General features: G+C 42.9%; 1 protein-coding gene across 1 annotated transcript in view; it reads left to right on the plus strand.

Moving 5' to 3' along the window:
* The first annotated feature begins 6,385 nt into the window (after window positions 1-6,385).
* clic4 (chloride intracellular channel 4) overlaps window positions 6,386-14,340 on the plus strand; it is a 38,941-nt gene continuing 30,986 nt past the window's right edge. The window contains exon 1 of the mRNA XM_060933276.1: window positions 6,386-6,752. Within this exon, the coding sequence (XP_060789259.1) occupies window positions 6,687-6,752 (66 nt within the window). The 5' untranslated portion in view covers window positions 6,386-6,686. The remainder of the gene's footprint in view (window positions 6,753-14,340) is intronic.

The following is a 14,340-nucleotide window of genomic DNA, read 5'->3' on the forward strand; positions in this document are numbered from 1 at the left end:
AATATAATTCCAATTGTTTGCCCTAAAACTAGGTCTTGGTGGTTGTGGAATATTTTTAACGAGAAGCATTAGCTGTCCCGTGTGTGGGGCAGTATGATTCCTGCCCCTCGGCTAACTCAAAGGGGCAAGTATGGGGTTATTAAATTATTTGTAAAATGCGAAATCACAGTTGTATAATTTTTGCAGCGATATTGATTTTACAGTTGTCAGGAAAAGATTTGTTAATGTAAGGTACCAAGTGGGAATATCCTGATAAACAGTAATCACCATTTTCACTCAGCATAACAAGGGATAAATCATAATTTATCTGAATGGAGAAGTGTTTGGGTTTTTTTTTTTCTACTTGTTCTGTCAGTGGAGCTCCTTTAAAAAGGAGCGACTGGATAACCATAACATATTTAAGTGTTCGCTAAAGGCATCAAGTTGACTGTAAATTATGAAATTTATTTGGAGCTGTAACTTCAAATAAAAGATCACCGCCTGTCCCCTTCAGTGTTGGAATGTAGCTAAATGTCACTTGAGGAAGACATGGACGGACGAGCATACTTGTGATGTCCTCTGACAAAATCACCACACGCCTAATTTCAATACAACGGCTGCACTTTCAGTAATAAATGCCTTGGTTATTTTTTTCTCTCGCACAGCCTCAGATTGTCTGCGTAACAAAACACAAGAAGAGCGTTTCATTTTCATCCATCCATTAGTAGTTCGGTTTACCATCAGGGTTGTGGGGGAAGCTGGAGCCAATCCCATCTGACTTCAGGTGAGAGGCGGGGCAGAGGTGGGGACCTGCCATCCTGCACAGAGCACCAATCTATAGCAGGGATACACTGAGATGAACAACCATCACACACTCTCACTCACCTGTGGGCAGTTTAGAGTCACCAGTTGACGAAATCCTCATGTCTTTGGACTGTGGGAGGAAACCGGAGAACCCTGAGGAAACCCGCAGGTCTTTTCCAGTCAGGGATGATGAGGCCTATGACCTCTTGGAGATAAACCTTTTAATCCTGCACATACAAAGTTTAAAAAAAAATGCAAGTAATATAGACACTAGTAATCGCACTGATGATGCTTTTAAACGCAGTCTGAAAACTCATCTATTCAGGGAGACACATGGTTGCCAGTAGAATAATTTTATTTTAATATTTATGTTATGGCATATTCAGTTTTCATTTTATGGCATTAGTGAGAGATAATTTGTATATAATATATTTAAGTATAGTTTTGTGTAATATTAATAGTTATTTATACAGTGGTGCTTGAAAGTTTGTGAACCCTTTAGAATTTTCTATATTTCTGCATAAATATGACCTAAAACATCAGATTTTCACACAAGTCCTAAAAGTAGATCAAGAGAACCCAGTTAAACAAATGAGACAAAAATTTTATACTTGGTCATTTATTTATTGAGGAAAATGATCCAATATTGCATATCTGTGAGTGGCAAAAGTATGTGAACCTTTGCTTTCAGTATCTGGTGTGACCCCCTTGTGCAGCAATAACTGCAACTAAACGTTTGCGGTAACTGTTGATCAGTCCTGCACACCGGCTTGGAGGAATTTTAGCCCATTCCTCCGTACAGAACAGCTTCAACTCTGGGATGTTGGTGGGTTTCCTCACATGAACTGCTCGCTTCAGGTCCTTCCACAACATTTCCATTGGATTAAGGTCAGGACTTTGACTTGGCCATTCCAAAACATTAACTTTATTCTTCTTTAACCATTCTTTGGTAGAACGACTTGTGTGCTTAGGGTCGTTGTCTTGCTGCATGACCCACCTTCTCTTGAGATTCAGTTCATGGACAGATGTCCTGACATTTTTCTTTAGAATTCGCTGGTATAATTCAGAATTCATTGTTCCATCAATGATGGCAAGCCGTCCTGGCCCAGATGCAGCAAAACAGGCCCAAACCATGATACTACCAGCACCATGTTTCACAGATGGGATAAGGTTCTTATGCTGGAATGCAGTGTTTTCCTTTCTCCAAACATAACGCTTCTCATTTAAACTAAAAAGTTCTATTTTGGTCTCATCCGTCCACAAAACATTTTTCCAATAGCCTTCTGGCTTGTCCATGTGATCTTTAGCAAACTGCAGACGAGCAGCAATGTTCTTTTTGGAGAGCAGTGGCTTTCTCCTTGCAACCCTGCCATGCACATCATTGTTGTTCAGTGTTCTCCTGATGGTGGACTCATGAACATTAGCCAATGTGAGAGAGGCCTTCAGTTGCTTAGAAGTTACCCTGGGGTCCTTTGTGACTGCGCCGACTATTACATGCCTTGCTCTTGGCGTGATCTTTGTTGGTTGACCACTCCTGGGGAGGGTAACAATGGTCTTGAATTTCCTCCATTTGTACACAATCTGTCTGACTGTGGACTGGTGGAGTCCAAACTCTTTAGAGATGGTTTTATAACCTTTTCCAGCCTGATGAGCATCAACAATGCTTTATCTGAGGTCCTCAGAAATCTCCTTTGTTCGTGCCATGATACACTTCCACAAACATGTGTTGTGAAGATCAGACTTTGATAGATCCCTGTTCTTTAAATAAAACAGGGTGCCGACTCACACCTGATTGTCATCCCATTGATTGAAAACACCTGACTCTAATTTCACCTTCAAATTAACTGCTAATCCTCGAGGTTCGCATACTTTTGCCACTCACAGATAAGTAATATTGGATCATTTTCCTCAATAAATAAATGACCAAGTATAATATTTTTGTCTCATTTGTTTAACTGGGTTCTCTTTATCTACTTTTAGGACTTGTGTAAAAATCTGATGATGTTTTAGGTCATATTTATGCAGTAATATAGAAAATTCTAAAGGGTTCACAAACTTTCAAGCACCACTGTATACTGTGGGCCCAGGTTGGGTGCTGTGCTTTGCATGGGCCGAGCTGGATTCAAGCGAGCAAAATCTATTGCTTGGGTTTATTTGTGTTGGGTTTGGCCTGTATGGGTGTGGTGTTTGACTCGGACAGATTAACTATATTTTATTGTAATTTATTTCCTGTAATAAGGGATGGCACGGTGGTGTAGTGGTTAGCACTGTCGCCTCACAGCAAGAAGGTCTTGGCTTTGAGCTCAGTGGCCAGCGAGGGCCTTTCTGTGTGGAGTTTGCATGTTCTCCCCGTGTCTGTGTGGGTTTCCCCACAGTCCAAAGACATGCAGGTTAGGATAATCGGTGGCTCTAAATTGACCGTTGGTGTGAATGTGAATGGTTGTGTGCAGGGCCGCTGACAGCTTTGGCTGGGCCCGGGACAAAATGCTCTGAATGGGCCCCCCCGGGCCAACCCACACACACACCCACTGTAGAGGCTTGTTCTTAGTGAGACCTTGAGAAAAGTGCTATAGCTTACACTGACGAAGTCTCTGACCCAAAGTAACTGTTTCCACTCTCAATGTCCATGTGCCTGGCAATAAATCCACTTGAAACGTCTTGAAAGTTGAGCTTTAATCCTCGGTTTAACAATTACAAAGGTTCTAAGATGCAGAGAGTCAGTGAGTCAGTTAAGAAAAACTGTTCGCTTCCACGGCTTCTCGAGATCTACTTGAGAAGCGCGAGACCGTTCTTATATAGCTGAATGAATTCTAATTCTAATTCTTGAGAAGCGTGAGACAGTTCTAATTCTTCACATATTAATTCTAATTCTAATTCTACTAACCTTGCCACATGTTATTCATCATTTTAATCATGAAATAAATTACTTATATGAAATTACACACTCAAATGAAATTATTTATACCTTTTAACATAAATTGTAATTCACGTCTATATGAATTCTACTTTGGCCGCTACACCCACCTCTCTTATCCCAGTCTCTACTCACTCCAACCCTTAAATTACAGGTATTCAAAAACCATTCAACTGGTCAACAACCATTTCATTTTAGCATTTCAACATTTTTACAGTTTTAACATTTTAACAAAAAAAAAAGCCCAAAACCAGCAACCTCACACACATTGTGATCCTGTGAAGTAATCCCCAATTTCACTGAATCTTTCCCCCTGTACTGTAACGGAATAAGCGGTTACTGTTACTTTGTATCCTTTAACCGAACGCCCCAAGCCTGCATGCGACAGCCCCCACAATGCCTTCCTAAACTCGTGGATAGTCTACTATAATCACGCGATTGGGGTGCTCTTGAAGGAGCAGCGATGGACGGGGGATTTCGGGCAGGGCTGGGAGCGAACATAGTATACTGTGTGTGCGTACTGTCCAGTGTGAAAAGCAGAGAAAAACACACCGCTCGAGAAACGGCGGGATATGATTGCGGGCTAATGTGAATATTCTTAGCTTCAATCAGATATATGAAACACAATGTTATTAAGCCGTTGTGGTTATGAAATGATTCAATGCCCTGTGCGTTTGATATGGTGTTCAGTGGGACTTGCTCTCCCCTCGTTTGTAACATGAATTGCGTGCCGCGCGTGCCTTGGTTGGGGTTACTTTACGGGGCTGGAAAAAGTAGGCTGTGTCTTACCTGGCTCAGCTGCCCCACTGCCTTTGCTAGTACCTGCTGCATCATCTGAATCTTTTTTAAAATATTTATGCAGTGAGCCCCTGAGTCTCTTGGTTTCTTCCTCTCTTTTTCTCTTTTCTTTTCTGTGCTCCTGACTTGTGCATGTTGACAAATGGCACGCACGCTGATTGTCGAAGCGCTATGATCGAACGATGTCGTTTTTTTCCCCTTAATCAAAGAGTCAGACCAAACCATTTTTGCATTAGGGGTGGTAGGGGGTTCTTGACGCCTTTTTCAAAGACAATAAAGGCAAAAGATCTAGAAATCATTTATTGAATGCAAATATAGCACATTTCTCCCCCAAATCAACACATTTTGAAATGAAATAAAATAATTTAATCGCAACTTCATGAGAGCCCGGTTCTGGGCCCTCCCCATTCCTGGGCCCGGGACAACATACCCATTTGCCCCCCCCCGTCGGCGGGCCTGGTTGTGTGTCTCTGTGTCGGCCCTGTGATGATCTGGCAACTTGTCCAGGGTGAACCCCGCCTCTCACCCATAGTCAGCTGGGATAGGCTCCAGCCCATGACCCTGTACAAGATAAGTGCTTATGAATAATGGATGGATGGATGGGTTTCCTGTAATGTGTTCTATAAGTCAATAAATTATTAGTATTATTATTAGTAGTAGTACTGGTGAGTCTTTCAACAGAAAGTAGCTACGGTTTGTCTAAAAAGTCAGTAGATTTGTCGCTTTTGAAAGAAAACATTGCTAAAGGGACGGCACGGTGGTGTAGTGGTTAGCATGGTCAGCTCACAGCAAGAAGGTTCTGGGTTCGAGCCCAGTGGCCAGCGAGGGCCTTTCTGTGTGGAGTTTGCATGTTCTCCCTGTGTCTGTGTGAGTTTCTTTGAGCGAGGCCCCTGACTCCCAACTGCTCCCCGGGCGCTGTTAGCATGGCTGCCCACTGCTCTGGGTGTGTGTGTGTGTGTTCGCTGCTTCAGACGGGTTAAATGCAGAGAGGAATTTCACAAGTGTGTGATGAATAAAGTTGTGCTTTCTTTCTTAAAGGGGTCTGAAAAGGTGGGCAGCAAGTCGAGCGCCTCAGAAACATTTCGGTTCCCTGTAGAGTCCGTGCTGCAGCGGCCTCTAGTCTGGCTAACGCGACTTCAAAGCTCTGCGAGCATTTGGTCTGGCAAAGATATTAAGCCCAACCGTTTCCCAAAGCGCGTGGTTGACCCGCCTCCCTGAAATGCCTCAGTTTGCTACTGGTCGAAGCCAGAAAAGGCTGTGACGAAGCTTAAACCAATCACATCACTCTTTCCTCTGACGTATGTGACGCGACGGGGCTAACCGGTAGATTAAACTCTTACCGAAGCCGGTCGGGAGCAAGGCGAAAACATCCTTCCTTTCAATAAATACCTCCAGGGCTGCTCTTTGCTCCGTTTTCAATGAGAACTTGCTCCATGTTCGTAATGTTTCTAGTGAATGAAGCGCTTCCGGCATAGATTCTGTAAAGAATCTATGGCTTCCGGTCGCAGTTCTACTACGTCACTGCCTTGAACACGCCTCTACCCAGGGCCGTTGGAGATGCTCAAAGTTGATTGGTTCCCTATTTTTCGGGAGCTTGGAAGAGCTGGAGATAGCCTGCCTGGCCAGACTAAGCTCGCGACAGGCCCTCGTGTTGCGTCACGCTTAGGATGGGCGGGCCCAGGCTAGCGGCCTCAGGCACTCGGACTCTCCGTGTGTGGGAGACAGAGAGCTGCCCGCAGTCTTGTCCCGTTCGGCTTTCCACAGAGCAGGCTCAGCTCCGCCTTATTCCTGTAAACCCCGCCCACTCCTTTTTGTTCGCCCTGATCGGTGACGTCACGGCTTTAAATATTCCCGTTGCTTTTTTTTTCTGTCCACATCCCCGTCCACCGCGGCCCGCCCTCCGGTCCCGCTGCCACACTCGCGTTGTCTGCGGCCAGCGATGCCGAACTGAACCCGAACCGCACGTAAAATTCAGAGTAGCGGCTGGGAGTGAGCGCGGCTCTGCTCGGCTCGGCTCGGTTCTGTGAGAGACTCGGTTCGGTTCTGTGAGAGACGCGGCTGTTAGCTACCCGGCTAACCTTCACTCAGCGCTGAGGGAAAGTTTGCGCGAGGACCAGCATCTGTGTGTGCGCGCGCGCGGGCGCGCGTGTTTTCTTCTTCCAAGCAGATTTGAGGCGGAAAGTTCTGGAACATGTCTCTCTCAGTCCCGCAGAACGGACAGCGCGGGGACGAGCCCGCCATCGAGCTGTTTGTCAAGGTGAGTTACAGTTCCATCCATCCATTCATCTATCCATCCATCCATCCATCCATCGCTGGTTTTTTGTGGTGGAGGAAAAAAAAATGTTAGAAAGTGAGGCGGGTGCAGCGCACGAGCTCAAACCGTTAAAATGGATTAAACTGAAGCTAAACATGCTAAAGCAGCAGAATGCTCATTTTTTAGTCAGAATGAGTGATTAAATTGGGATTATTATTATTGTTGTTGTTGTAAACTGCCTTCAGTAATTTGTTGTTAAATAACGGTTTTCCAAGGAGGTCTGATACATAATATAACTATCATTGCGATATACCGAACACGATATTAAATATCATATTATTACCGCTACTGGTAAATCCTGGGCTGAATTATTTCTTCTTAATGATTAAAACCCATCTGGGGAGAATATATGGAGTAAAATAAATGTGTTATTCCTGTTGCAGCCCCTCCAATCTATTAATCACTTACAGCAGGTTTGTAAACAGTTTAATTCCATTACAGTAAGCTACAATACCTGGTATTAAATCATCTACTTTACTTTTATTGTTAGTCTTAATAAAAATAAAAAAAAAATCCCTGTAGCGTGAAAGTGTGTATTGTCGACATGTCTTTCTTTTGTCGTTACGTTATTAAAAATCCTGCAATGCTATATTTAATTATGTAGGTAAAATTAATACTTATGAATCTATACAAGTTGGATTCTGGACTCAGAAGGTGTCTATAGTGACCGCTTGTCTCTGTGTAAACAGACAAGGCGTTTTGTTTAACGTTTATAGAAGGAGTCTCCAGTGTCAGAGGTAATGATGTAACTAAAGTTTTACAGCATATTTCAGGTTTTTTTTTTTCCCCTCATTTGATACTGTAATAAGTTGTGTGGGGTTTTTTTTTGTTGTCGTTTGTTTTGTTTATTACATTCAAGAAAGGAAAAAGTAGAGGTGAGTGAGGGAACGACTGTTTGTAGCTGATATAGCGTAAGTGATGACAGGAGCTAGCATGTTTTGTGGACGTTCCCTGATGTGAAATGGATTACAATTATGATCTCTTATTAATAAATAAAGCTTTTATTTGTTAATAAGAGGATTAAAGCACTTCGGAGTGGTAACAGCGACTCAGCGTTATCGCACCATGCTGTGGTTGATTTGTTTTTGTAAAACAGCATAATGCAACGTGGTTGTTTTTAATTAGTGCTGGTGTTAATTAGTGTCATGTTGAATGTTTTGGAAAAAGTACTGCTGGCTTTAAAGTGATGTGTAATTATCATACAGATAAAGTACCAAAACATAAAGAGAGGCTGTATGGAGCAATAGTCATCTTTTGGTACCGCACCGTCATTCCTGTTTAGACTCGGTTTGCTGAAATTGCTGGTGTTAAACAGGGATAATGTGCAAACTCGGAAAGAGTACAGTGGTTGAAGTTTCCACCCGGTGATGTTTGACGGAAAAATTGAGACATTCTGTCTCTCTCTGTCCAGCTTTTGTCTTTCTCAAGGCGCAGCGTTTTGGAAGAGAGCGGGAAAATGGCTGAGAGAAAAAGGGGAAGGGAGAGGAGGGGGCACTCAGTGGGAGGGGAAAGGGGGGGAGAGGGCAGGGCGGGATGGCATGGGAAGAAGTCCAAGTTCACTCAAAGCCTCTGGTTGCTTAAGATCTGGAAACAGACAAAAAAGATCATTTCAATCAGCTGTTGTTCTGTCTGAGCGAATTTCAGATTTTCCATGATGCCAAGAAATTGGATCAAAAATTATTATTATTTGTTTCCCCCATCTTATGCCTCCAAAGGCTATAAATGTCCGCCTCGCCCTTGTACAGGGTGGTATCGTTTCTTCTCTCTCACTCCAGCCTCCTCCTCCGTGAGGCCTGCTGGGAGTTTGAGGGATTTTTGCTGAGTCCACAATTGTGTTCTCTCTGACTGAACTGGGATCGATGTTTGTTCCTGGAATCTGCCAGAGTCTGTATTCCAGCCAAAACGTTGCAGCAGCAGCCAACGTGTCAGTCCTCCAAGGGGACGGCTTCGGTTCTAACCTTCTGTGTTTTCTGTATTTCGAGTTTCTTTCCCGTTTGTTTATTGTGACAGTCTGATATCGGAGCCGTATCTGATCCTGATCTCTCTCGGAATGTCCTTAATCCGACCTGAATCATGGCTCTGTTGATAAATTATGTGAAAGTAACAAGCGACATGTGAATGACTTTCTTCATACGTGGTGTTAGTCAACATCGCATCACATACATTCCTGGAAGATATAAACAGAAACCAACAGTGGATAGGATCGGAATGTGATCAGTCCAATTCAACATTAGATCGGATGAACGTATAACATGATACGCTCATGTTATCAGTTGGTCGTTTTAGCACCTGAGCAAAGACAACAAAGTCCTGATGAAAATGTCTAAAGATATCGATTTTGAATCAAGATGATACGATGTTACTGGGTTCGCGCTCTCTTAGTGGGGGGGGCATACTCTTTCTTCACTCTGCTACATTGACACTTACCAATCGTGGGCGTCTTTGAGCTCATGTATGCATAAGAGGGTGAATAGCGCTTTCCTCTTAGTGTGTTAGATAAAATAACGCGTGTAAAAATCCAGTAATCGGAGAACGCCAAACTCACAGGATGGCTATAGATATGCGAGTGACCATGAAGGAAAAATGTCCTCATCACATCGAGCTCACTTTGAAGAGTGAATCTATGAATCATGCAGTTTTCTTTTGAGGATCTTGACTGTCAAGAACGTACACTATCGATCAGTCTTGTATAATTCAGAAAATTTTTATTAAAATTTAGTCTAGATTGTGACAAAATACGTAATGATGAAAGTTAAAAGGTGGCTGTGAGAAGTTTAGTTGCCTCTGCCAGGAGGTTTCGGTCGCTGTACCCGTAGTTTGTGTGTGTGAGATATTTTACTGCTCAGATGTGTGAAATGGATGATTATGATGGTTATTAGCTCATCTAGTCAACAGGTGATGAGTTTAATGCCATCATGTGTTGTCCATCATCTGTCCGGCAATGTCCACATTTCACAAAAATCGCTGCTTCTCTCTCAATTCTTCACCGATTTTTATTCTTTCTGGCAGGAAGGTTGGTCTGCCTGCAGTGCATGTAGTTTCCACTCAAGTTTGCATAATCGCAATTAATAATGAAGATATGGAGTAATTAATCCCTAACGAGCAGTTTCCACACATCACTTCTCTGTCAATTCCTCGCCATTTTGGATTCTTTCTGGTAAATGGGTCGGTATTCCTAGGGTGGATATTGCTTCTATATATAGCTTGTATACAGTGTATGTAGCTCGCAACATTTATTGCGCAAGGTGGCCCACTTTAGATCGTTCCTTCTGGACTAGACGGGGCCGGACTGAGCTTCACCGTCTACGACGCTCTCATTTATACAAAGAGTTTATTTCAACCCCCTATATTATTAATAATTCAGTATTGTTTTGAGTAAGCGGCTTTTTCTGATCACCGCACGTCCCATGTTGCTCCAGCGGGGGTTGAGTTTTGCTCTGAGAGTCCATGGGAAGGTATTCCCCTCCATCCTTTGTCTTCCATCTTCCCTTTTTCCTTTCATGCCTGTTTTTTCACTGCAAGAGCTTCATCTGTTATGCTTGTGTGTGTTCATGTTTGGAAAGGAAGCTAACACGTGTGCAGCGTGTGTGTGTGTGTGTGTGTGATCGAATGCTGCAGATTATTACAGAGTTAAGCAGGAATGTTGCAGCATGTCAAGCACAACTGTGTCAGGATCTTCAGTTCAGCGAGTCGATTCTGCTGCAAGGATTTTTGAGGTCATCTATGGGCAGGTTCTTTCTTTCTTTTTCTTTCTTCCTTCCTTTCATTCTTTTTCCCCTCTCTTTCTTGCCGGAGCGTTGTCACACCGATCCGTTCCGCTCCACAGTCTTCTCTCCTGCTTTATTTTGCCGGCATGCAGCACACATTCCTCATCTCCAGTGTAATTATTGTGACTTTGTGTGTAAACATGAAAAGCCCTCGGTGCCACACCCCGCTGTAGCTCCTCTCTCTTTTTTATTTTTTTTATTTTTTATAATCCCTTTGTGTGCAGAGGATACTGGTTGTGTGTTTACACACCAGGGCGAGCAGTGATCACAGCTCCTCTACGGGCTTTTTACATGTGGATACGTTTCGTCAGACTCTTTTGTTCCTGCCGCAGTTTCTGGTTGTCATGGTAACCGCACACACACACCCCGACGGAGACAGCAGATAAGATGGGACGTGATGTTGTTGGTATCGCAGATATGTTTTACGATCGTTCCTGTTATCGTGTCTCCTGCAGTTCAAGACAAGGCTGTGTGAGAGGCTCGTCCGCTCACGGTCACGCTGATAACACGGATTTCACGTTCATCTGCAGAATTCCGGATAAAAGATTCACGAGATTCCTCAAGGACTCAGTCCAGTATCAGTGTTTTGTACATCGCCTGTTCCGTAACGTAACGGTCTGTATTAATCAAATCAGAACTGGATTCCTTCCTAGAATTATTGGCACCCTTTGTAAACATGAGCAAACATGTACACTCCCCAGCCACTTTAATAGGAACATGTTGATCCGAAGATCCCTGTTCTTGGCTGCAGGAGTGGAATCCAATGTGTTTTTGTTTTTCCTGTTGCATGCTGAGATGCTTTTCTGCTCACTGCGGTTGTAAAGAGTGATTATGAGTTACCATATCCTTCCTGGGCGGGGAGAAAAAAAGCTTGAACCACGAATCTGTCTCTTTTTTCCTTGGACCCTCTCTTATCAACAAGGCGTTTGTTTCCAACCACAGAACTGTCGCTCACTCACTCAGTGTTTTTTGTTTTCGGCACCATTCTGTGTAAACTCGTGTGTGAAAACCCCAGGAGGAGATCAGCAGTTTCTGAAATACTCAAACCTCATACTCCTCTGATTCAAACCAACACCCATACCACAGTGAAAGAAAGTCACACTTCACTGAGAGATCACAATTTTTCCCGTTCTGATGTTCGAACATTGTGAACATTTAACTGAAGCTCTTGATTTGTATCTGTGGGATTTGATGCCAGTGAGTGTGTATCGGCCTAAAATCTATAATATACGTGAAGATTTTTTTTTTCTCCATGATGATTTTCCTCTCAAACTTGAAGACGTTTGGCTTCATCCAAATTCTCAGTATGTACTAACGTTGGTCCAGTCCCTACATCCCGACCCATACTGTAGTACGTCCGAGGAGTATGCGAGCAAGTAGCCTAATAAGGAAACGATTCGGATGTACTCCACCACCATCTTACCTGTCGTCTGACTCGGATGTTCACAGATAATGTAAACCTGTGAATCTGCTAAAAATATTTCCAGGGGCTTCAAAGTTTGGGAGAATAGCAGGGTACAAATAATTTACAGCAGGGTGCAAAATGGTAAAATGTCTGCCAGCGGCAGACATAATGCATGCAAAGTGTGCAGGGATTATATATATATATATATATATATATATATATATATGCGCAAGTACGAATTTTAACATTTACCCGGGACAGGTATTTGAGGCGGGTCATCTAGCTTAAGTTTGATTAGCGTTGTTACGCACGCCAGTGTTTCCCACAGAAATTTTGGAGACTATGAGGGCAAGCCATGGGGGAGGCGCGGGGTTGTTTAAAATTGAGTGATATGTTAAATATTAAGTTATTACTGAAAAACTATTGATTAAAAAAACAGATACTGAGAAATGGTCCTATAAACAACTTTACCAATATAAAAGATTACCAGGACTACAAAAATGCAGAAAAATCGGCTTTACTTATCCAAATGCACCTGTTGGTTCAAAAGTTAAAGTGCAGAGAACCTCACAGCACAACATGAAGTTACCTTAAAATATAATATAAATGCCTCAGCTTTCATGGAAGAAAAAAAAAAAACTATTAATACTAGTGCTGTGTGCAGGCAGTCTCTCCTGAAGACTAAATTAAACAATAGTTATAAACTAATAAAATAAATGGCTCAGGCTTCATAGAAGAAAAAAAACAATTTGAACAGAATCTCACAGTATGATGCTGAAGCTGCCAAACAATGGAAAATAAAATACCATTTTGGCAAAAACGTTGGCATCCATTAATTTCTTTGTATTAAGTAAAAAAATATGTTGCCAGATACTGCTGACGCTTTACAGCCCAAAATATCTTCAAAACCCACCAAAATGCACTTAAAACCGCCCAAATTGGGCGGGAAAACGCGCAATCTGGTAACACAGGCAGCAGTAATGGCTGCACTCATGTCGAGGATGTAAACACAGTTGACGCGGCAACGGACATACATGACATAGTGGATGTAATTTACGTTCACAACTTTTTTTTGCTGTCAGAAATATTTAATCTTAAATTTTGTGACTCGACTGACAATAGCCGGCGGCATAACAAGCCATAGCCGGTGATTTGCCGCCGGTGACCGGCTACTTTTGAGACCGCTGTATTTCTGCAATGACAATGTTTAAACTCGTCTAATACTTGTATTTGTACACCACCAGAGACAACACTTAGACTCTGTAACAACCGGCTTTGCTTCAGTCCACCGTCTTCTTTCTATTTTCTTCCTTTTTTTTTTTTTTTTCAAGCTCCAGCTGAATTATGGGATGGTGTGGTGTGGTGTCATGTAGTATGTTTGCATACTCCAGTTGTAGTAGATCATCCAGCTTTGACTCCTAATAAATGCCTGCTGAGTATTTGGACACCCTACATACTACCTTTTGCGTACTAATCGTATGAAACTCTTCAGTGCATACTTGGTGCCGGTCCCAAGCCCGGGTAGATTGAGGAGGGCTGTGTCAAGAAGGACATCGGTGTAAAAACCTTCATCAAATATGCAGAACAGATCCGCTGTGGCGACCGCCCCGAACGTCCGGGAGCAGATGAAGAGGAGTATGGAACGATGCACATTCAGATGCAGCCACTTATCTCGGTCCATTTCTCCATACAGAACGTTTTAAGCTCCTTTATGTGAAAACTCTTTTATTGTGGATATCTCAGGATAAACCTGTTCACAGAGGCAGCCAGGTTTGGGGCTGAAATATTCTGGTGCTCAGCAGAATTCACGACGAGCCCCTGGGGTATCATATTTTTATCACCATATTTGGGGGGCGATTTGAAAGTCATTTTTCTTTTCAAAATGATTGGGATTTTATTTGTTTATTTTTCTCTTGATCGAAAGCTAACTGAAACTTTTTGATTTCAGGGGCATTTCAGCAGTTTAGTTTGAATTCGACAACCAGAAAGAATCAAATGTTTAATTGTGGGCCCAAAGTGAAAGGCGCAAAATCATTTTTTAACGGTATTTTTAAATGTACGCTACCTGATTTGCGGAGGTGAACAACCACCTATCTGTCTTGTGTTGATGGTTCTTGAAATCTGTGATCGGGAGGGAGTCCGAGAGGACGGAGATTGGCCGTGTTCTTTGGGTGGCAGGGACATACTGCTGTCTGTCCACTGTCACAGCGACATCAAGAAATCGTGTATGCAGAAGAGGGCAGATAGCACTTTTCTCAGTGTGTTACTCTGCGCTGTGAACGTAAATTGATCAATAAAATGATTCAGGACATGGCAACGGTTGACCAAACAGCTACGGATGAGTGTTGTGTGTACACAT

Source organism: Neoarius graeffei, chromosome 11, assembly GCF_027579695.1.
Source record: "Neoarius graeffei isolate fNeoGra1 chromosome 11, fNeoGra1.pri, whole genome shotgun sequence".
NCBI lineage: Eukaryota > Metazoa > Chordata > Actinopteri > Siluriformes > Ariidae > Neoarius > Neoarius graeffei.